This window comes from Cyprinus carpio, unplaced genomic scaffold, assembly GCF_018340385.1.
Source record: "Cyprinus carpio isolate SPL01 unplaced genomic scaffold, ASM1834038v1 S000006646, whole genome shotgun sequence".
Classification (NCBI taxonomy): domain Eukaryota; kingdom Metazoa; phylum Chordata; class Actinopteri; order Cypriniformes; family Cyprinidae; genus Cyprinus; species Cyprinus carpio.
Genome location: NW_024879272.1, coordinates 944,239 through 968,292, shown reverse-complemented (window position 1 = coordinate 968,292; position 24,054 = coordinate 944,239). Strand labels below are relative to the sequence as shown.

General features: G+C 40.0%; 1 long non-coding RNA gene and 1 gene segment (V, D, J or C); one reads left to right on the top strand and one right to left on the bottom strand.

The window, feature by feature from the left end:
• Window positions 1-1,157: 1,157 nt before the first annotated feature.
• On the bottom strand, window positions 1,158-1,813 carry LOC109076600. The segment is given in 2 exon segments: window positions 1,158-1,512; window positions 1,615-1,813. Coding segments are annotated over 2 exon segments (390 nt in total).
• A 3,371-nt stretch (window positions 1,814-5,184) lies between these two features.
• On the top strand, window positions 5,185-6,303 carry LOC122144341. Its single transcript, XR_006159663.1, has 2 exons — window positions 5,185-5,227; window positions 5,774-6,303. It is a non-coding gene; the product is annotated as an uncharacterized LOC122144341 (long non-coding RNA).
• Window positions 6,304-24,054: the final 17,751 nt, after the last annotated feature.

The following is a 24,054-nucleotide window of genomic DNA, read 5'->3' as shown; positions in this document are numbered from 1 at the left end:
GTTTTTTTTTATTGTTTTTTATTTTATTTTTTTGAACGATGCCTGCAGTGCATCTGAAAGGGCGTTCGCTAATCTACCCGCCACAAATGTGACTACCCAATTTCCGCGATTTAGTTAAATACCTTCTCCTCTATGGATTTCAATGGAATTTCGTCAGTACCAAGATAAAAGCTATGTATTTATGTCCAACTACCTTTCAGTAGTGTCCAAAGCTTAGATGAAGCCCACCGACCGGTTGAAAGCCACGCAAATTTTCCGAAAGTCGGGGTGACCTGAAAACACCTCAGGGCTGAAATCCCGAAGTGTCCAACGCTGCAGGGGTTTGCACTCAACGTAGTTAACGTCGTATTCAGGAAAAACATACTCCCACCAGGCGGCCAGGAGTAGATATTGAATGACACACACATTAACAGTACCACGCAGTTTGGAACACATTTTTGAGGCAGAATGTTCGCCGCGAGTGGTTGCTATGTCATCATACCTACTCAAAGTGCGCAACAGTATTCGCCATCTTATCCACCATATCATCCGTGGTCGGTGGCTTGGATTTCTTCTTAATTGGAGAAGCCGACGGAGACATCTCCTGCTGTTTCCGGTTGAAAGCCATCAGAAATAATATTATTAAAGAAGTTAACTTAAATTAAAACAAAAAAATCGGCAAAAAGGGGCCAAACGTGCGGAGCTCTACTCAAGCGCGACTAGGTTCATGAGCACGTCACGTGACTCCTCCTGAATCATGTCTATTGTAAATAAGATGAATAAACTCTTCAACTGATTACATTGTTTAAATAATTACATTATTTTCAAGGAATAATAATTTTGAAAGGATTTTGTGTGAAATAGTTTTGTTCTTACTTTTTGAAAAGTATTTGTTGTCAACAGCTTGGGTGTTTCTACTATCAGATCTAAAATGTTGAAACATCTATAATAAATGTTTGAAATTATTGTCACCGTAAGAGCTCCAAAATAACTGAATTAGTCATATATTGAATAAACACTTTTTCATAATGTGTCTAATTATGAGTTTTATCAGTTTATCAGAGGTTTATTTTTCCTTCATTTATTTCCACACTGTGTTCATATAACCTCCATCAGCAGCTGCAGTGTCTCTCAGCTGTATCAGTGCAGTCACTGTGACTCTGACTGACGGAGGTTTTTGTACGACTCTTTATCACTGTGTGAACACATAGCTACTACTGATATAGTGTCTACTTTGACAGTAATAATATCCGGTATCTTCAGTCTGGACTCCACTGATGGTCAGAGTGAAATCTGTTCTGGATCCACTGCCACTGAATCTAGATGGAGTGTTTGTCTCTCTTTGGTTTGCATAACGAGTCAAGAGTTTAGGAGCTTCTCCAGGTTTCTGCTGATACCAGGCCATACAAGTATATGGACCTGGACAGCCGTCATACACTGCTGTGTTTGTTTTACAGTTTATAGTGACTGATTCACCAATCTGAACTGTTTTAACAGAGGGAGTCTGAGTCACAGTCACCTGTCCACTGAAACCTAAAAACATAGAGTTAGAAAGAGAAGGGTCTATGTGTAACATTCACTCTTGATAATAATAATATAATATTTTACTTTAAAATTTTCATGTAAACACTTTACCTTGTATGCATATACAGAGAGTCCAGATGAGGATGATGATGTTGTTCATTGTTGTTGTTGTGTCTTGTGTGATGATGAAGATTGTGTTCTGTTCTGCTCTCAGTCATGAAGTGTTAAACTCACAGCACTATAAACACTCTCATGCAAAGTGTCTCTGTATGTAAATGCTCTTCATACACAGCTGTCTCAGACCGCAGATGAATTTCTTTATTGCATGTCCATGTTGTACAAAACATTTCAAGCTTAACAGTTTTTTCAACTGCTTACACAAAATCTTTACTTGTCACACAATTTCTTAAAGCTGACACTCAAACAGCAGAAGCACACACCAAATCTGCAAAACCATAAACTAATTCTCAGCCTTTGACTCAGTTTTCAGTTTTATAAAACACATTTTGCAAAACAAAACATAATTCTAACAGGAAATATTATGGCAAAAGTGTTTGCAAATGTTTGCTTTTGAGATGTGTTTTTGATGTTTTGAATGCAGTGCTTCATTTTGCAAGAGATGCGAGGCATTTTGCATTTTGCATTAAAAAACTGTAATACCTTTTGATAAATATAAACCGCACAAACTGAAATACAGAAAATGTTTGCATTCATATTTTATCACAAATTATATGTTTATATATAGCTTTTTTTGTGATAAAGTACAGTACAGCTTGGTTCGATACAGTTTAATTTCTTCTGGAAAGATCTCTATGTCTTATATATCTAATAGAAGATATATTACAAACATGTATTAAATTCATTTTTAATTGAAAAATAATTTTAGAAATTCTTAAAATGAATGAAAACTGATATGAACTTAAAACATTTTTAAATATATTTTTCAAAGATATTAACACAAATATTGTAACTAATTGTTACAAAATAGCTGTTTCTTGCAGCACAAGTTTGGTAAGATTTTTGTGGTTTCACACTATCCAAAATTTTACCATGATGCTTTCAACAGCTGCAATAATTTTAATTATGTTTGAAATCTTGTGTTTACATCAGTATTTGTTTCCTAAGCTGCTTGTTGTGAGCAGAGAAGTAAAGGCCAGACACTATTAATGTGTTGAGTTGAGGTGTGTTCTCTGATTGTCAGGCTTCATCCCTCCTACAGAGTGCATGAAGAGAGTTCCACAAAGATCAGCAGAACTGATGTGAGAGACAAACAGGAGTTTCTCTTCAGACTGGAGCCGGAGCTGAAGGTGTTGGGGAGCATCAGGTCTCAGGACAGCAGTGCTGGAGTCCTGCAGAAGGACGGTCTGAACATCTGGAGCAGCAGCCTGACTCTCTCATGAGGAGAAGTGAGGAGAGATCAGTGTTCAGAGCAGATCCATTCACTCTCTCCTCTCACTTCTCACTGATGTCTCACATGGAGAACAACAGCACATGAGAGACTCCAATCATTCTCCACACTGAGCTTTACTCGCTCTATCATCTGCTCTGCTTTTTACCAACAGCATCAGAAAAGAGTGCATGTGTGCTTTTACACAGCTGATAAGCTTTAAACTGAGTATTCAAAGAAGTTGTCTCTTTATGTCTTGATTGTTCATCTGTGTGTATTACTGTATCATGAAGCTCCTGTGAGGACGCTGAACATCTGCTGATGGAGCTGCTCTATTCTGAGAGGAACACAATCACTCAAATATGAGTTTGACTGTTTGACTCTTTATTCTCTGAAATGAGTCTAATGGAGACTAATGGAGAGATGAGGTTTGTTCACACTGAGACTCTCAGCAGTCATACTGACCTTCTGAATGATTGAATCAACTGTTGATCTGTGATGAGACTCAGTCAATGATTCATTCTGATGTGTGTCCTTCAGTATCTGTGTCCTTCACAGCTGTTACTGAATCACTCTGACTGCTGTTTCTCTGCATGAACATCTGCAGATTTCTGGGAATATATAGATGGAGTTTTGAATGATAAACTACATTCATCCACGATAATGCTGCATTTGGACTAATTTTAAAAACACATAAAAGACCCAAAAATCAGTAAACAACATTATTGTATAAGTAATGTAAAAACTTTAATATTTTGTTAATTGTATATTTCATTATTTTTAATCTAAATTTAGACATTTAAAGTTTTGTTAACTTTGCCAAACCAAGTTGTATGTATAACATCCTCTTATCAGCAGCTGCAGTGTCTCTCAGCTGTATCAGTGCAGTCACTGTGACTCTGACTGACGGAGGTTTTTGTACGACTCTTTATCACTGTGTGAACACCTTTACTGTTGATCCAGTGTTCACTCATACAGTAATAATCTCCCGTATCTTCAGTCTGGACTCCACTGATGGTCAGAGTGAAATCTTTTCCATAGTTTGATCCACTGCCACTGAATCTAGATGGAGTTCCTGTATAAAGGCTTCTTATATCATAAATCAGAAGTTTAGGAGTTTCTCCAGGTTTCTGCTGATACCAGGCTAAGTTGTCATAGTCTATCCCCTCATCCGTACTGCACTCTGTTGTAACACTCTGACTCTGTTGGACAGTTTTAATTTTAGGCTGAGTCACAGTGAGTCCTCTGGATCCTGAAGAAGAGAAAATAAAGTCAATTATTTAGCATATCTTTTGAAGAATAATAAAAAGATGAACACAACTATAGCATATTATCAATATCCTACCATGAATAAAACGTGCAATGGTCCAGATGAGGATGATGATGTTGTTCATTGTTGTTGTTGTGTCTTGTGTGATGATGAAGATTGTGTTCTGTTCTGCTCTCAGTCATGAAGTGTTAAACTCACAGCACTATAAACACTCTCAGAGCACTGAAGCATGTGCTGACGATGCAAAGAAGTGGGCAGGATTTACAACAGCTTGAGCTGATACAAGACTAATATACTAGAATAGAGTTACAGAATATATTCCATTAGATGAGTTGCCACCGCTGTAATAAGAGCGAGAAACATGAGTCTGTTCATAAAGTATCAGGACTGACTGTACGTCTATCATGAATCCTCATGTGGGCCTGAAATTATAAAATGGACAGAAAACATTCTGTTAAAGATGGTGATAGATTACAGCTTGTTCATGTGAAGTTTTGTTGTTCTTGTGCTCCAATAAGAGCCTAGGATTCACAACCAGCCTTTACAGTATATATTTACAGTATATATGAACATTTGTGTCTTGATTCTTTTGTCTAAAGATGCAGGTTTGATATTATGATTGAGTTGCATATGAAAAACAGAAGCATCTTTATGAGAAAGTTCACAACATCATCATGATAAAAGAGGTCAAAGGTCACCTCAGAAGTCACAGTTCATCAATTACTGCATATTTCAAAGTTCAAAATCAGCACACAGCTAGAGATTGATTGAGATATATAGAATTTAAAGTCAAAGTGAATCATATCTATTTTAAATTATATAATAAACTCTGATTATGAAAATAACTAAAAAAAATTTTGATTTAATAACTAACATTTTGAAAATACTTTGTCTTTCTTCTTACTTTTTGAAAAGTATTTTTTTTAAACTAAATGACTGAGTGTTGAAGTGTTCCTCTCTCTGCTGGAGTTTGTGTTCACTCGAGTGGAATAGAGGTTTTTGTTGTGTGTTTCATTTGATTGTATCACTGTGGTGGACTTTCGGTGGAGGAACTAAACTGGTGTTTGGTAAGTCTGTCTCTTTTAACTGTCTTGTACAACAATATTAAAATGTATAGATTTTAATGTTTAATTTATTTTATTGTCACATTTAGAGCTTTAAAAGAACTGAATTACTCAGCAAACAAATATTGTCCAAACACATTTCCATATTTTTTTACATTTTGAAAAGTGTACAAACTATATTTAATAGTGTAAGAAGATTTTAAGTTCAAGTAAGACAATGTAAGATCTTTATGGTAAGATTTGAGACTATACTGGAATTAAAGCATTCAGTGTCTTTGTACAGTGTCAGCATTCATGTACATCGTTTCATTTTATGAGGTTTCATTTTAATGTATATAGTGATTGTATTTAGTTTGTATATTGTGTATATATCAGCTGTGGTGATGTTGAATAAGATGAATGATGAGATGGTTCTGATTTTGACTGCACTTCTCATGTCTGCTGCTGAAAGTCCTGTTGAAATGCTGTGAATGCTGCAGGGCAGAAGAGTGCTGGAGCTGCAGTGTGTTTTCTCTGTGTTTGCGAATGTGTTGTGTTTGTCTCCTGCAGCTGGTCCCACAGTGAAGCCCTCAGTGTCTCTGCTGCCGCCCTCTTCTCTGCAGATATCTGGAGACTCAGCCGCACTGCTCTGCCTGCTCAGCTCTTACTCTCCACAGGGGGCGCTGGTGAGCTGGACACTGGACGGCTCAGATGTCACTGAGGGGGTTGTGACCAGGGCAGAGAGCGAGCAGGACGGCCGCTACAGCCACAGGAGCGTCCTGACCCTCAGCAAAGCACGCTGGGAAGAGGGAGAGCTGTACGTCTGCAGAGTAACACATGATGGAGCTCCTCATGAGGCCTCGTTCCACAAGAGTCGCTGTTAGTCGCTCGCAGTGCTGCTGTTTCTCCAGTGAGCGCTGCTCTCTCCCGAAGATGAGTGTATCTGAGTGTCCTGTGTCAGGCAGGATTCACATGAGTCTAGTGCTGCAACTGTAGTCATTTACAACTTAATACTGAAAGAGAGCTCTAGTGTCAAAGCACTGGCTGATCTTTCAGTCTGCTGTGTTTGCTGCAACATTCAATAAAGCTTCTCAACAAACTCCATTTGTGTCTGACAACTAACAGATGAAGATGCATGTAGTGTTTATCCAGGTGGTTTTCAGAAGCTCGATCAGTAGCAGTAAATCTAGTCAAATAAAACTCTTAGGGTTTGAACATGGTCTCTGGAGACAGAGATGCTCTATTCTGAGAGGATCACAATCACTTGTTTGAAAAAATTATTTGTGTAATTTATGCATTCAGTTCTTTAATCACACTTGGATAAAAACTGTTCTTAAGCCTGGAAGTCAAGTCAAGTCACCTTTATTTGTATAGCGCTTTAAAAAAAAAAGATTGTGACAAAGCAACTGAACAACATTAATTAGGAAAAGAGTGTGTCAATAATGCATAATGACAGTTAAAGGCAGTTCATCACTGAATTCAGTGATGTCATCATCTCAGTTCAGTTTAAATATTATCTGTGCAATCATTTGCAATCAAGTCAACGATAATTCTGTAAATGAAGTGTCTCCAACTAAGCAAGCCAGAGGCGACAGCGGCAAGGAACCCAATCTCCATCGGTGACAGAATGGAAAAAAAAAAACCTTGGGAGAAACCAGGCTCAGTAGGGGGGCCAGTTCTCCTCTGATCAGACGAAACCAGCAGTTAAATTCCAGGCTGCAGCAAAGTCAGATTGTGCAGAGAAACATCTGTTTCCTGTGGTCTTGTCCCGGTGGTCGCCTGAGACAAGGTCTTTACAGGGGATCTGTATCTGGGGCTCTAGTTGTCCTGGTCTCCACTGTCTTTCAGGGCTGTAGAGGTCCTTTCTAGGTGCTCATCCACCATCTGGGCTGGATATGTACTGGATCAGGGTGACTGCAGTGACCCTCTGATCTGGATACAGACTGGATCTGGTGGCTACGGTGACCTCGGAATAAGAGAGAAACAGACTAATATTAGCGTAGATGCCATTCTTATAATGATGTAGTAAGTACATTGGGTGTTATGGGAAGTGTTCCCGGTTCCGGTTTACCTAATTAATGCAGCCTAAAAATCCTTTCACGGATTTGGATATTAGAGGCATTTTAGTTTGTTATGTGTAAGCCAGGTTAAAGAGATGGGTCTTTAATCTAGATTTAAACTGCAAGAGTGTGTCTGCCTCCCGAACAATGTTAGGTAGGTTATTCCAGAGTATAGGAGCTGAATAGGAAAAGGATCTTGATTTTGATATTCTAGGTATTATCAAATCGCCTGAGTTTTGAGAACGCAGCAGACGTGGAGGATTATAATGTAACAAGAGCTCGTTCAAATACTATTTTGCTAAACCATTCAGGGCTTTATAAGTAATAAGCAAGATTTTAAAATCTATACGATGTTTGATAGGGAGCCAGTGCAGAGTTGACAGAACTGGGCTAATATGGTCATACTTCCTGGTTCTAGTAAGAACTCTAGCTGCTGCATTTGGACTAACTGGAGTTTGTTTATTAAGCGTGCAGAACAACCACCCAATAAAGCATTACAATAATCTAACCTTGAGGTCATAAATGCATGGATCAACATTTCTGCATTTGACATTGAGAGCATAGGCCGTTATTTAGATATATTTTTGAGATGGAAAAATGCAGTTTTTACAAATGCTAGAAACGTGACTTTCTAAGGAAAGATTGCTATCAAATAGCACACCTAGGTTCCTAACGGATGACGAAGAATTGACAGAACAGCCATCAATTTTTATTGACTATGCATTCTGTAAATTTTTCAAATTGGTATGTTTCGCCGGGCCGCGAAGAAATATAGAGCGGAGTATCATCAGCATAACAGTGAAAGCTAACACCGTGTTTCCTGATGATATCTCCAAAGGGTAACATGTAAGGCGTGAAGAGTAACGGCCCTAGTACTGAGCCTTAGGTACTCCATACTGCACTTGTGATCAATATGATACCTCTTCATTCACTGCTACGAACTGATGTCGGTCATATAAGTATGATTTAAACCATGCTAATGCACTTCCATTAATGCCAACAAAGTGTTCTAGTCTATGCAAAAGAATGTTGTGGTCAATAGTGTCAAACGCAGCGCTAAGATCCAATAGCACTTATAGAGAGATACAACCACGATCAGATGATAAGAGAAGGTGGTTTTTTGTATCTATGGGGAGAGGTGTCTGTGTTATGTTATGGTGTATATATTGTGTGTGGATATTCTCAGAGTTGTGAGGATACTACCTTTTCTAGTATCTTGGACAGAAAAGGGAGATTCGAGATCGGTCTATAATTAACTAGTTCATTGGGCCAAGTTGTGTTTTTTTGATGAGAGGCTTAATAACAGCCAGTTTGAAGGTTTTGGGGACATATCCTTATGACAATGAGGAATTAATAATATTCAGAAGAGGATCTATGACTTCTGGAAGCTCCTCTTTTAGGAGCTTAGGTGGAATAGGGTCTAACATACATGTTGTTGGTTTAGATGATTTAACAAGTTCCTCTCCTATAGTAGAGAATGAGTGGAACTGTTCCTCAGGGGATGGACTGTCTGATGTAATACGGTAGCTGACGGCTGAATGGTTGCAATTTTATCTCTAATAGTATCGATTTTAGAAGTAAAGTAGTTCATAAAGTCATTACTGCTGTGATGTTGGGAAATGTCAACACTTGTTGATGCTTTATTTTTTGTTAATTTAGTCACTGTATTGAATAAATACCTGTGGGTATGTTTGTTTTCTTCTAAAATAGATGAAAAGTAATCAGATCTAGCAGTTTTTAAAGCTTTTCTGTAGGATAGGTTACTTTCCCGCCAAGCAATACGAAATACCTCTAGTTTTGTTTTCCTCCAGCTGCGCTCCATTTTCCGGGGTACTCTCTTTAGGGTGCGAGTATGCTCGTTATACCAGACTGTTTTCCTTAACCTTCCTTAAGCATAATGGAGCAACTGTATTTAAAATGCTAGAAAAGAGAGAGTCCATAGTTTCTGTTACATCAGCAAGTTGTTCTGAGGTTTTGGATGTGCTAAGGAATTCAGATACATCAGGAAAATTACTTACAAAGCAGTCTTTTGTGGTAGAAGTGATGGTTCTACCATACTTGTAATAAGAAGTAGAATTTACAGTTTTAGCTATAAGAAGTTTGCACAAAAGTAAATAATGATCTGAGATATCATCGCTTGGCTGCACAATTTCAACACTATCAACATAAATTCCATGTGACGGTATTAAATCTAGAGTATGATTTCGACAATGAGTAGGTCCTGAGACGTGTTGTCTAACCCCAATAGAGTTCAGAATGTCTATAAATGCTGATCCCAATGCATCTTTTTCATTATCAACATGGATATTAAATCATCAACAATTAAAACTTTATCTGCAGCCAGCACTAACTCGGATGTAAAATCAGCAAACTCTTTAATAAAGTCTGTATGGTGCCCTGGTGGCCTGTATAAAGTAGCCAGTACAAACATCACAGGGGATTTATCATTTACATTTGTTTCTGTGGATAATGTTATATGAAGCACCATTACTTCAAATGAGTTATACTTGAAGCCTGCCCTCTGAGAAATCCTGAAGACATTGTTATAAATTGAAGCAACGCCTCCCCCTTTACATTTTGGACACGGCTCATGTTTATAACAGTAATCTTGGGGGGTAGACTCATTTAAAATAATGTAATCATCAGGTTTTAGCCAGGTTTCTGTCAAACAGAGCACATCTAGATTTTTAATTTTTGGTCATATTATTTACAAAAAGTGCTTACGTAGAAAGGGACCTGATATTCAATAAGCCAAGCTTTTTCATTTGTTTATCTGTATTGCATCTGTTTTTTATTTGTTGAACCTCAATTAAATTGTTACCCTTATAATGGTTTGGACGTTTTTTGTATTTTCTAGTTTGGGGAACACACACAGTCTCTATAGTGTGATATCTAGGTGAAAGAGTCTCTATGTGCTGAGAATTAACTGACTTCTGTGACATAAGTCGGCTAGCAGATGGTCCGTTTAGCCAGTCTGTCTGCTTCCTGACCTGGGCCCCAGTTAGTCAAGTACAAACTCTAAGACTATGTGCCATATTTCTAGAGAGAAGGGCAGCACCACCCCAGGAGGGATGGAGACCATCTCTTTTCAACAGATCAGGTCTGCCCCAAAAGCTTGTCCAATTGTCTATGAAACCTATGTTATTCTGTGGGAACCACTTAGACATCCAGCAATTGAGTGATGACTATCTGCTATGCATCTCATCACCATGGTAAGCAGGGAGGGGACCAGAGCATATTACAGTGTCTGACATCATGCTTGCAAGTTCACACACCTCTTTAATGTTATTTTTAGTGATCTCTGACTGGCGAAGTTGAACATCATTAGGGCCGGCATGAATAACAATCTTACTGTATTTAAGTTTAGCATTAGCCAACACTTTTAAATTTGCCAAGATGTCAGGTGCTCTGGCCCCCTTTACACATTGGACTATGGTGGCTGGTGTCTCTATATTCATGTTTCGTACAATAGAATCACCAATAACTAGAGCACTTTCATCAGGTTTCTCAGTGGGTGCATCACTGAGTGGGGAGAACCTGTTTAATGTTTTGATCGGAACAGAAGAGTGATGGTTTGACCCGCGACTATGCCGCCTCACTGTCACCCAGTTGCCATGCTGCAGAGGCACTGTTACCGGAACCGAACAATGTACGGGACTCCCTGAACTAGATGCATCCAAAGCCGTATTTAGAGCCCTCAAATTCTTACTGTCCTCAATTAAAGTTTGAAGGCGTGTCTCTAATTCTGAAATCTTCTCTGTCAGCCTAACTATTTCCCTGCATTCATCACATGTGAATCCCTTGTCACCGACAGAGATAGATAAATTATACATGTGGCAAGCAGTGCAAATAACAGTAGCAGGAGAAGCCATTACTCACCTTGCTTGATGAAAGATTCTTACCACAGTTGTTTGATGAACTTGTGAAAAATGGGAGTGAGAGAGAGGAGAGGCAAAAGAAAGTAAAAAACAGCGATAGGCACGAATGGAAGCGCTAATGACAAGCTAACGAATGCTAACGCGATGCAGGTGCACTGCACTCACGGATTTAGAATAAAAGTGAATGATCAAATTAATCAGATTAGACTGATAGATAATAGCAGTAATATGGTGGGAATTAAGTTATATTTCATCACTTTAAACAACAGAGAGTGATAGTAAGATAAAGATTCTACATAAAAACAAAGCTACACGGAGCTACAAACACAAAACAGCAACAAGGCAAGCAGGACCCTTACCAAAAAGTAGTATACTTCAAGTTTATTTTATTAAGTATACTTAAGTAAAGTTCAAGTATATTTTGACTTTTTGTAAGTATAAGTCAAGTATACTTAATTGGCATTATAAGTATATATCTTAGAAGTACATAAAGCCCATTTCTTAGAAGTACATAAAAAGTAAACTAAAAGTATACTTTCCTATTTTTAGTTTAAAATAAGTATACTAATAGCACACTTGAATAAACTTCTTTTTCGTAAGGGGAAGCAGGAAGTGCGAGCCTGAATAACCCCGTAACGCCTCCCAGAAGGTAGCAATGTGAACAGGGTGTTTCCTGGATGCCTTGAATTCCTTGAATTATGCATGCCACGCGACACAAGCTTCTTGTTCTATATATGTCGGTCAGTGAGGGAAGCTGTGTTTTTATAATGTTCTGTGCTGACTTCCTCACTCTCTCCAGAGCACTCTTATCAGTCATAGTGCAGCTTTTAAACCTCACCAGGATGTTGTAATTGATAATACTCTCCACAGAGCATATGTAAAAAGACAGCAGCAAGTCCTGTGGCAAGTAGACTCTCCTCAGTGACAGAAGTACAGTGTCTGCTGGTTTTTTTTTTTTTTTTTTTTACAAGGGCATTGATGTTGGCAAACCATGTGGGTCCCGAGAGATGTATGTTTGCAAGAATTTAAAATCACTGACCTTCTCCACAGTTTTCCCTTTGATATAAATAGGAGCATGCTCTTCCCCTTTCCTTCTAAAATCTATCACCAACTATTTTGTTTTTGAGGAGTTGAGTATCATGTTGTTATTCGAGCACCAGGCAGTGAGTTTTTGGATCTCATCTCTGTAAGCAGACTCATCGTTGTTATATATCAGTCCCACCACAGTGGTATTATCTGCAAACTTAATAATAATGTTCTGTCATGAATTGGTGTGAAGTCATGGGTGTATAAGGTTGTACATCAGGGGGCTTAAACCGCAGTCCTGGGGAACCCCAGTGCTAAGTGCCAGTTCTGAGGATTGATGGAACAGAATGGGGGCACTCTTTTAAGATGTCCTTGATCCATCTGCATGTAGAGTAACTGACAACCAGACTGTGAAGTTTAGTCACCTTTCTGCCAGGGATGATGGTATTGAATGCAGAACTAAAATCCAAAAACAGCATTCTTGCATAAGATTTGGTTGCTCCAGATGTGTTAACACCAAATGGAGGGCTGTGTTTATTGCATCTCCTGTTGTCCTGTTGACTCTATATGCAAACTGGTGCTGGTCCAGACTGAGAAGGAGCGAACACTTAATGCGAATTATGGAAATATTTAAAACATATTGCAGTGGGCCTACACATTGTTATAAAATACTTATACAATACATTAAACCCTATAAAACCTGAATCATTTTGCTATGTTCTTACACAAAGTACAAATAAAATGTACTTTAAGTAAGAGTTAAATAAAAATGAGTTATACACTAAAACTTCACTTAAAATATGCTTGTGTTAAGATTATGACTTAAAAGCTCAACTAAGCATGGGCACTTTACCCTTGATTTTTATTAAATTAATTGTCTGTAAAAATTTGCAATAATCTTTTTCGAGAACATCTGTGCATTGAAAAAGAAAGAGATTGATGAAGAAGCAGATCATGTGTAGTTGTCTGTTTACAACATTCAGATGACTTCATAAAGATACTTAAGTCTACTGTTTGATGACTGACTCAACAATGAGGTTGAAACTGTAATCAACTGTAAAAATATTCAATCAAACAAAAGCATCAGTTGTTCAGTTATCAGTTAAATAGCATCAGTGGATGTAAACAATGCTGATTACGTTGATTACATTCTGGGGTTCTCTCCGAAATGGCAGAAGACAGTAACTTGTCCTTACTGTGTTTCTGGACCTGGAAACATTTCAGTTGTGTTGCCGTCTATGGAGGATCAGAGAGCTCTCAGATTTCATCAAAAATATCTTAATTTGTGTCCGAAGATGAATGGACACAACGGACACTTTAAACTGGCTATATTTCTATTTGCTCTATTTTTTCCTTTATTTTATGTGGATGTGTACAACTTAAGGGAAATAATGTGCTTGTTTGTGTTTATGATTAAATGTATTAAACATTATCTAATAATAAAAATGTATTGTAAATGAAAATGCTTACAAATGTCACTAAACTTCTAATTCATATGATTATGCAGATCTTGAAAATCTACAATCGATCTGAACAGATATTACACAATGATTAAAAGCTTGTGTTAATGCACAACACTTTTTCTGTTATTGAGGTGTGATACGGATAGAGTTAGGATCAGGTTTAAGGGTTGGGAAGAGGTCAGCAGTGTACAGTGTGTTACTTGAAGTCATTGTGTTGTTTGTGGTTGTGTATTCAGTTGATGTAGTGTTTATATGTTTTGTTAGTTAATTAATTGTGTGTTTGATTAAAATTAAAACTTTTTTACGACTCTTTATCACTGTGTGAACACCCGGATACCACTAAGACAGTGAAAACTCTGACAGTAATAATCTCCTTTATCTTCAGTCTGGACTCTACTGATGGTCAGAGTGAAATCACTGTTCGATCCACTGCCACTGAATCTAGATGGAGTTCCAGTGTAATGGATTGATGTCTGATATATGAGGAGTTTAGGAGCTTCTCCAGGTTTCTGTAAGTACCAGTGTAACTCATTACCATTACACACTTTACTGCTGATTTTACAGTTTATTCTGACGTCTTGCCCTTGAGCTGCTGTTATTAATGATGGACTCTGAGTTACAGTGTACTGTCCTCTACACTCTGAAAGAAAGAACAACAATGAAAATTAATGAAAAACTGGAAATGTTAAATATTTTACACTTCAAAGTATGTATAATCTTTGTTAAAATTTTACTACACAAACCTTGAGCAAACAGTGTGAGTGTCCAGATGAGGATGATGATGTTGTTCATTGTAGCTGTTGTGTCTTGTGTGATGATGAAGATTGTGTTCTGTTCTGCTCTCAGTCATGAAGTGTTAAACTCACAGCACTATAAACACTCTCAGAGCACCAGGGGTGTGTCTATGTGGTGGGCAGGGATGGCACCTGCCCCCCTTGAAGTCTGCCCTCCCCCACCAGATATATTGTGATAGGCTTGTTTTTAGTAAATGTCTAACTGCATCTGGAAGTGGCGGTGTCACGATCTCTAGCTGGAGTGCCTGTGAGCTTCAGTAGAGGACACTCAACTCAGGACTCATTCAGAACTCCATTTCCCATCCTGCCTCATTCCTGGGACTGATTGCAGACACACACACCTGCACCTAATTACACACACACACCTGCAGCTAATACACACACACACATTTAAGCAGCACAATCACTCTCAGTCTTTGCGTAGTCTTGTTTAATCTTGTTTCCAAGCGGTTTCCCTGTGTTTGTTCTTCCGTGTCTGACCTTTGGATTGAGTATTCCGACTCTGATTCTCTCCTGCCTGCCCCGATCTCTGCTTGTTTTTGTTTTCGATTCTGGTTATCCCTGACATTCCTGACGCCATTCCTGATTACTGACTGTCCGACCATTCTCTTAATAAAGCTCTGCAATTGGATCCGAACGTCTCTGACTCCGCGTAACAGAAGACTTCGCCAAACCAGGATCCAGCAGCCTTAATGAGTACATCCAGGTCAGTCATGAACCCAGTAGCCCACCTTATGTGTTTACGTCACGGAGATCGGCCCATCGAGGACTATGTGACAGACTTTGAGTTGGCGCATTTAACCAACATGTATGAGGTATGCCTCATGATCTTTTTCAGAGGAGGGCTGTCTGAGTCACTCAGTTTGATCATGCCAGTGCACAAACTTCACGGGACACTAGAAAGTTATATAGATCTGGCACTTCAACTAAGTGGCTCTGCATTTACTGTGAGTGATGTGGATGAGGAGATGGCGAAGATGGCCGCCAGCCCAGCGCCGCTGCACAAGAAGGTCCCCGTCGACTTCCCAGAGTCAAGTCAGGTCCCCGTCGACTTCCCAGAGTCAAGGTCCAGTCAAGTCACCGCTGACCATACAGAGTAAGGTCAAGTCACCGCTGACCGTCCAGAGTCAGGTCCAGTCACCATTAAACTTCATGAGTCAAGTCAAGCCACAGTTGATCTTTATGAGCCCAGTCAAATCACTACCGAGCTTCATCATACCACAACTGATCATCCAGAGCCTCATCTCGTCACAGCTGACCATCCAGAGCCTCGCCTCATCCTGTCTGATGCACCCAGATATTTAAGGTCAGTCCTTCGGTATCCCAGTCTGGGTTCCAGTGTGAGGGATACACCGCTGGTATCTGCACGCGCAGTTGGTATCTCCAAACCCAATAACTCTAACCCTTCTGTTCCTGAACTAACTCTCCTGTCTGAAGCTCTTCCCAGGATGGGAAGGACTGAAACCCTAGAAGTGGTGGCACCCAGCAATGTTCTTTCAGCCTGTTGTGTTGCTGTCAGGGAGACTGTTACTGCTGTGGAACCTCCAGAGGTGGCGGCAACTGCTGCAGAACCTTCGGAGGTGTCAGTAGTATCCATCCATGAACTCTCGTTGTGTCCTGTCACGGTTACGGAGGCCGTCTATGAACTCACCGCCTGTCCTGTTACAGCCACGGACGCCACTCAGGAACTCACTGCCTGTCCTGTCACGGCCATGGAGACCGGCTGTGAACTCTCTGCCGGCCTTGTCAGGGCTATGGAGGCCGTTTGGAAACTCTCTAACCACCTCATCACGGCCACGGAGGCCACCATTAACCTGTTTGTTCTCTGTTTCAGTCCCACCTGACCAGACTTGCTCTCCTGTGCCGTTGACTCCACTGTGATGGTCTTCTGCTCCACCCTGGTGGGCTTCTGTCTCGTCTGCTCGGCTGTGGTGGTCCTCTGCTCCGCCCTGGTGGGCTTCTGTCCCATCTGCTCAGCTGTGGTGGTCCTCTGCTCCGCCCTGGTGGGCTTCTGTCCCATCTGCTCAGCTGTGGTGGTCCTCTGCTCTGCCCTGGTGGGCTTCTGTCCCATCTTCTCGGCTGTGGTGGTCCTCTGCTCCGCCCTGGTGGGCTTCTGTCCCGTCTTCTCGGCTGTGGTAGTCCTCTGCTCTGCCCTGGTGGGCCTCTGTCCCATCTGCTCGGCTGTGGTGGTCCTCTGTGCCGCCCCGGTGGGCTCCAGTTCCGCCTGCGCCGCCCCGGTGGGCTCCAGTTCCACCTGCTCCACCCTGGATTCCTGCCCTGTCAGCACTGCCTCAGTCCGCGGTCAATCCACTTCCACATGGACCTGGCCCTCCGTCCCTCCCCCTGTTCCGCCTCCACTCCGTCCGCCCTCCGAAACTGTATAGAGCGTCTGGAATTCGCTCCTTGTGGGGGTGGGGGGGGGCTATGTCACGATCTCTAGCTGGAGTGCCTGTGAGCTTCAGTAGAGGGCACTCCACTCAGGACTCACTCAGAACTCCATTTCCCATCCTGCCTCATTCCTGGGACTGATTGCACACACACCTGCAGCTAATACACACTCACACACATTTAAGCAGCACAATCACTCTCAGTCTTTGCGAAGTCTTGTTTACCCCCGTCTAGCATTTTCCCTGTGCTTGTTCTTCCGTGTCTGACCTTTGGATTGTGTATTCCAACTCTGATTCTCTGCTGCCTGCCCCAATCTCTGCTTGTTTCTATTTTCGATTCTAGTTATCCCTGACATTCCTGACGCCGTTCCTGATTACTGCCTGTCCGACCATTCTCTTAATAAAGCTCTGCAATTGGATCTGCACGTCTCTGACTCCGCATAACAGGCGGATCCTCACATGTGTAGGCAGCTCCCTAGGGACACTTTTTTTTTTTCTTCTTTACACTTAATTGTAGGCTGTTTCTATAGCGTGATCTTAATGACAAATGTTGAGAGTGCATAATGTTACGTGAGCCATGTAATGCACGAGCACAAATCTCTCCACTTTCAAGTGGATTTCTTTCACTCTCACAAAAGTGGACGTGTGCTTTTAAATATACATTGTTCTTTTATGAATTGGCTCTGCTCTCGCTCAGATATTGTGTGTACGCTCAAACATTGTCCTCACATCACTGAAGACCAGAAATTCAGGTGAAGAGACAGCTTTTCTCACTAAATGGAAGCAAGCTGATTATAGTCAGCCTTCTCTAGTAATTTATTTAGTTATTTAATACTTATTTTAGTAAAGTGCTTAAACTGTAAATATGCACTTATTTTATTTAGTGCATTTGTATTTTGGTATGTGTGTGTGTATGTGTGTATATATATATATATATATATATATATATATATATATATATATATATATATATATATATATACACATACACACACTGATGGGCAGTAATCCGATTACTTTTTTTCAAGTAACGAGTAAAGTAAGGGATTACAATTGCAAAAACAGTAATTAGATTACTGTTACTCCCCCGTAAGCAGGCTGCGTTACTGCGTTATTTAACCTTGATTTTGTTTCGTGAGACTGTCTCGTGTCGTGACGTGAGTCGTGAGTGACAATGAAGTATGAGTGCCGCGCCCGCGCCATCAGTCAGTGTAGTGTTGAACAAGAAGAGACAACATGGAGCGCGGAAGAGAGCAAGACCATGCAGCGTTTAATGCTTGGAAGTACCGACATTACTTTGAGTTTAACTCGGTTAAAGGTGACAAAAACATCAGCGTCCGCTGTACACTCTGCGTGGGAAGAAAACTTTTATCTACAGCGAAAAATTCCACCTCAAATCTGAGCAAACACCTAGCAAGCCGGCACAGGAATGTGAAACCTACTGAAAAAACCCTGAACCCCCCCAGCTGACATGACCGCTGCGGCTACATCCAATTCCACCGGGCGAACCTCCGTGGGCCCCTCTCCTGCTAAACAGGTGAAAACAGACTTAAAAGCGAGTGCGAGAGCACTTAGTAAGCTCGTAGTAAGCTAACTGAATAAGCTCGTCGCTGGCTATATTGTCGATGACTTGCTGCCAATTTCCAATGTTGACTCTGAATCGTTCCAACACATCGTAGAAAAAATACCGACCAAACACGGTGTCAAGCTGCCGCAGAGAAAGTCATTTGCAGGATACCTTGAGAGAGAATATGGCATAATGGACGCTAATTTGAAGGCTGCACTCGGAGATGTAGACTTTGTTTTAACCACTGCTGACATCTTGACGGTGAATAACAAAAGTTTTATGGGTGTAACAGTTCACTGGATTAATTCCACTTTACAGCGCAACAAGGCCGCCCTAGCATGTAAGAGAATTAGAGGCAGGCACACCTATGATGTAATTGGAGCAGAGATTGAAGAAATCCATACATCATATGGACTGCATGGCAAAGTTGTTGCCACTGTAACTGATAATGCATCTAATTTTGCCAAAGCAGTGTCAGCCCTGTAATTTGGAGTCTGAATCTGAAAATGAAGAAGAATGTGATGATGAGGAACCGACTTTTACAGATGTCATAGAAGCTCTTTCAACTGCATCTGGTGATGGAAAGTTTAGCCTCCCTCCACACTACAGGTGTGCATCACACACAATTAACTTAATTTCAACAAGCGATGTTGACAAGCATCTAAATTCCTGTGCAGAGACCAAGGCTGTATATAGGAGTAGTATTGCAAAATGCTCTGCTCTTTGGACTAAAGCAAGTCGATCAACATTAGCCTCTGAACAGGTGGAGGAAGTCAGCTGCAGGAAACTAATGGTACCCACATCCACAAGGTGGAATTCCCTGTATGAGGCCATTTCCAGAATCATCACAATTCCGATGAATGAGCTGAATCCCCTGTGTGTAAAACTGGGAATCAAGTGCCTTAATGAAAGGGAGTACCTATTCTTACAAGAGTACTGCACCATGATGAAGCCCCTGACCGTAGCACTAGACATCTTACAAGGGGGATGAGTGCACCTATGGGGCTTTACTACCAACACTTACAAGCCTAATGTCCAGAGTCGGCGTCAGAGCAGATCTACTGGAGGGGCATTGGATCATCGGCGGGGGGGCACTGTCGTTTGATAAATATTTTTTTGACGCATTGGCAACATCATAGTAGCATGGAAATCCAGACCTAAATCTGAAAGATCTATATAGAATGACAATGAAAGATTTAAGGCCCGTTCACACAAAGAACGATGACTATAAAGATAACGATATTAGCGTCCACACCAGCGAACGATATCTTCTGTTTATTCTAAGCGCACGCTCGTCTGGCGCTTTAAATTCTCGAGCGCGTTACAACAGGATGGATTCTGATTGGCTGTCAATTTTTTTATCGTTCATCAGCTGGAAAAAAATCGTTTTGAAAGTGATTCCAACGATATCGTTTTTCTTTGTCTTTATCGTTATAGTTGTGGTGTGGACGCTGCTGTTCTTTAATACTGAAAACGATTTTTAGAACTATATCTTTATCGTTATCTTTATAGTTATCGTCCTTGGTGTGAACGGGCCTTTAGACTTGGGGTTTTATCTAAAAGAGGAACAGAAGACAGCGCTGAAATTTGCTGTTTTGCCGACCGGATACGGTTCCAATGATCTATATAGAATGACATTCTACCCTATAATGTTAGCTCCAATGATCTATCTATATAGAATGTCATTTATATAATTTTTTTTTTTTTTTTTTTTTTTTTTTTTTTTTTTTTTTTATACCTGTCTTGATTCCTAACACACAACAGATGACGATTGTTAGGTTAAACGTTCAGAATACGATTCAATATAAGGTTAGTATAGCCTAGTTCAGCACGTCAGCGAATGGACAGCGACTCATTCTCGCGTTCTATGAGTTCAGTAGCCTACATTTTTGGGAAAATGTACATTTTTGGGAAACGCGCGAGGAATTGCGGCTAACGTTTATAACCTTGCACGTAGAGAGCGCTTTTAAGAGCTAATAGGCTAGGCTACATCGAGGGAAACCCGGCCCAGAACAGATAGCCTAAACAACAGAACAGGACAGAAAATAATAATATAAATATAATATAGGCTAAATAAAAAAACATAAAATTGGCCTACAATGAATAGCTATATATTTTTTATACTTAAATAATTTACAAATTACGACGACAAAAATAAAACACTGAATCAGTTTGAAGCTTTGAAAAACCGGCAAAAAAAAAATGTACCCATCGGACAAAGTGTTTTCGTATAGATGTTTCTGAAAACTTAAGGCTTTTTTTCTTAATAAAACGAGTTGGACATCATCACACAAATGTCTGCGTATGGACCAACAGAAGACTAAAATTCGCCTGCAGAGAATAAGGATGTCACAACAATAATGAGCCACTCACACAGGGTATAAGGTTTAACTGATTTTGTAGTTTTTGATTTGCGTAGAATGCAAATTCTGTAGAACTTGAGAAATAGATAAAAGATAAAATAAAATACAGGAAATGGAAAAAATAAAATACAGAAAATACAAAGTGTGCTTCAACAAATAAAATAATTTCTTTAAACACCGTTTTTTCTTAGGGTTTCAAGGACTTTAAATACTCTAAAGGACTCATTTTCTAAACAAAATAAATAAAGGACAAAAATAAATGTATTTTCTGCTATTACTTTATGCTAATACTTGGTTTTAACCTGGGTTACACACCTCCCAACAGTTTATGCACGCACCAAGCAGAAATGACATAAGCCCGTATATCTTTACAGACAGCCAAGTATAAAACACAAATGCAGTTAGAACCCACAAACATTCATCAACAATTCACCGGTTTTTTTTTTTTTTTTTTTTTTTTTAATTAGCTGCTAACAACTGTCTATAATATAGACGGACAAACTGTTCTTCAACTTGAAATGGATTTTGCGCGCGCGCTGCAAATCAAATGTAACAAGTTTACTCGGCGACCAATAAGCATTCACCATGACGAAGCCTAGTAACGTGCCATGAGCAACCAAAATTATGCATTTTCACCATTCTTTTTATTTTATTTACTTTAAGTTACAGTTTGAACATTTAATATTAAAATAATAACTAAAAGGGATTTTTTTTTTGGGCCACGCCATGGCCTGTAGGAGGGGCATCAATGACCGCTAGGGGGGGCACGGCCCTCGAATGCCCCACCACAGCGCCGGCACTGCTTGGGGGTTTAGTACTTGGAATGAAAGATGAGCTCTCTAGAATGACAGGCCAGCCTTCCAGATGTTATTGTAAAGGTAAGATTATTATTTGATAATTGATTTGGGTGGATTTGTTGAATTTATTATACCATTCATGGTGGGCAGATCTTACTCTTTGTTTGTTTCCCATAGCAAAGCAATATTGAAGATGAGATCTCCTTTAAGTCACATTTACATCTCCTAGATATAAATGAGCACTAATTGAGACCAAAGTGGTTTTCTCATTCTTCTCAAATGTCTCTCCTGAGAATTAAGTCTCACATTGAGCACAGTGCAAGTTCTCTAAATTCTCTCACAGCTGTCTCTTTTCCTGATCTCAACTAAGAGAAAAATGAGACATACTGTGCCGCTTTCAAATATGTCTCAATTTGATCTCAGTTATATCTCAGTGAGAAATGTCTCGTACTGCTCACTATTTGAGTTCTCAGATTCTCTTACAGTTGTCTCTTTCTAGTGTTTCAGCAAAAAGAAAAAATAGAGTAGTGCAAGCTCTCAAATTAGTCTCAATAGGAGACATTATTTAATATTATAGCTCAATCATATCTCAATTTATCTCAGCGCAAAATTTAAGAAAAGAAGTAATCAATTCAGGCAAATAATTTAAGATGGTTTACATAATGTTCAACTTACAAAATGTGTTGATTTCTGACACAAGCCATACAATTCATTAATTACAATTTTGAGTTCCAAAACGTAACCCATCAAAACATAAGCCATGATGTGCTCAAAAGACACCTTTGTGAACTTTCCTTTACAGAGAGCTTTGCTGTTTCTTCCAAACTCGAGCCATTTCTGCCCCACACTCCACAGCGGGCAGTGCAGTAACCGCCGAAAAAAGAAGCTGAACGTTGCACGCGCGGGAGACGTGACCGGTAGCGCCAAGACCCGCCCTACGAAGCAGCTCATTGCATGGCTCACGATTGATTAGACTTTTCACCTCGAGTGGTTAAGGTTAGGATAGCGGATTGGTCAGGGGATAGGACCTGAACAAATAAAATTTTTATCTTTTTTAAAGAATACAGGGCTTTTAAAAAGAATTTAATAGTATAAAGGAAATATAATCTGTGGGTATACTGCAGTCCAGCGGTGGCGGTAATACAACAACAAGTTGTCAACCGCCAGATAAAAATAGAAGAAGAAGATTGGAGGGCGGGTCTTGGCGCCAATTCGTAATTTCGCTGGGATGAGAGAAGTGCGTTGGTCACTGCTGCTGCACCTGTTGGCTTTTGCCCCTGCCACGCCGAAGAGGTAAGAATGAAATTCTTTTGACATTATCATAATAATGGAAGGTGGGGATTAGGTAATTAGGTGTCTGTCCAACAAGTAATTGACAAAGAAACTCCGAACTGTATTCAGCCCGTCGAAAAAGGGATGGTTGGCTAAGTTAGCTAATGTTAACGCTAGCTAACGGCTAATGTTAGGTTCTACGTTGCATATCAAACTGGGGGTCCTTGAAATGAAAACAGTTTGAGAACTGGCGATCGGTGGATCTTAACTGGGGAAGCTGAGCTCATATTAATGACCGGACTGGGAGAAACAGGATGGTGTCGCACACTGAGTTGGTGGCTGAGTTGTGTTACGCTCAGGACTGGAGCTTATGGAACGGGCCGCAACGCACAAAACCCAGTATGTAGGGCTGGAACAACGCGTCGAGGTCATTAGATTAGTGGAGCTGTGCGTAGAGCCCATTACTGTATTTCAGTAAATAGTATGTGAATGACTCATGGGCCCTGATGAAAATTATTTGCTATTATTTTTGCTTAATGATCAGAATCGTTAACGTTCATCTTTTTACGAGCTCACATGTCACAACATATTGTGATCTTGTTGATCAGCTATTTCCAGTATTGAAATGTTTTATGTTTTTAAAGTATAAAATGATTATAAATATGGCAGATTTTGGTCATAGTACATTTATTTTCATTATTGGTACTGGCCATCATATACATTTATGTTTTTTAGGTATAAAAAGTTGTCAAGGCAGCATCTACCCTTCATTTATGTCTATGCCAGTCAGTTCTTTGTAGTTATTGGTCAAATCTCTTCTGGGTAATTTGTGTTTACAGAAATGTCATCTCTGGTTCCATGTAATTTTATTATAGCTCTGCCAAAGGGGGGACCATTGGTCCATCACCCTACAGAGGCCATACACCCAGCCCATCACCGTACAGCCTCAACACCTCTGGTCCATCACCTGGCAGAGGCCATGCAGCAAGCCCGCAAGAAAATGCATGGACACCATATCAGGATTGTAAGGGGGAGTTTGAAAGAATCCTACAGGAAAAGAGAAGGATCGATGAAGTCATCTCGAGAATAGGCAAGTAATTTCTAATTGCTAATTCATTCGTGATGTAATTGTTCTGTACCTATAATAGTGATTGGGCCTTGAACACATAACACTGTTTGAACTATCCTAGAAAAAAGGCAGAAAAGTGGGTTGTGGCGTTAAAAAGTATAAATGGTATGGGAAG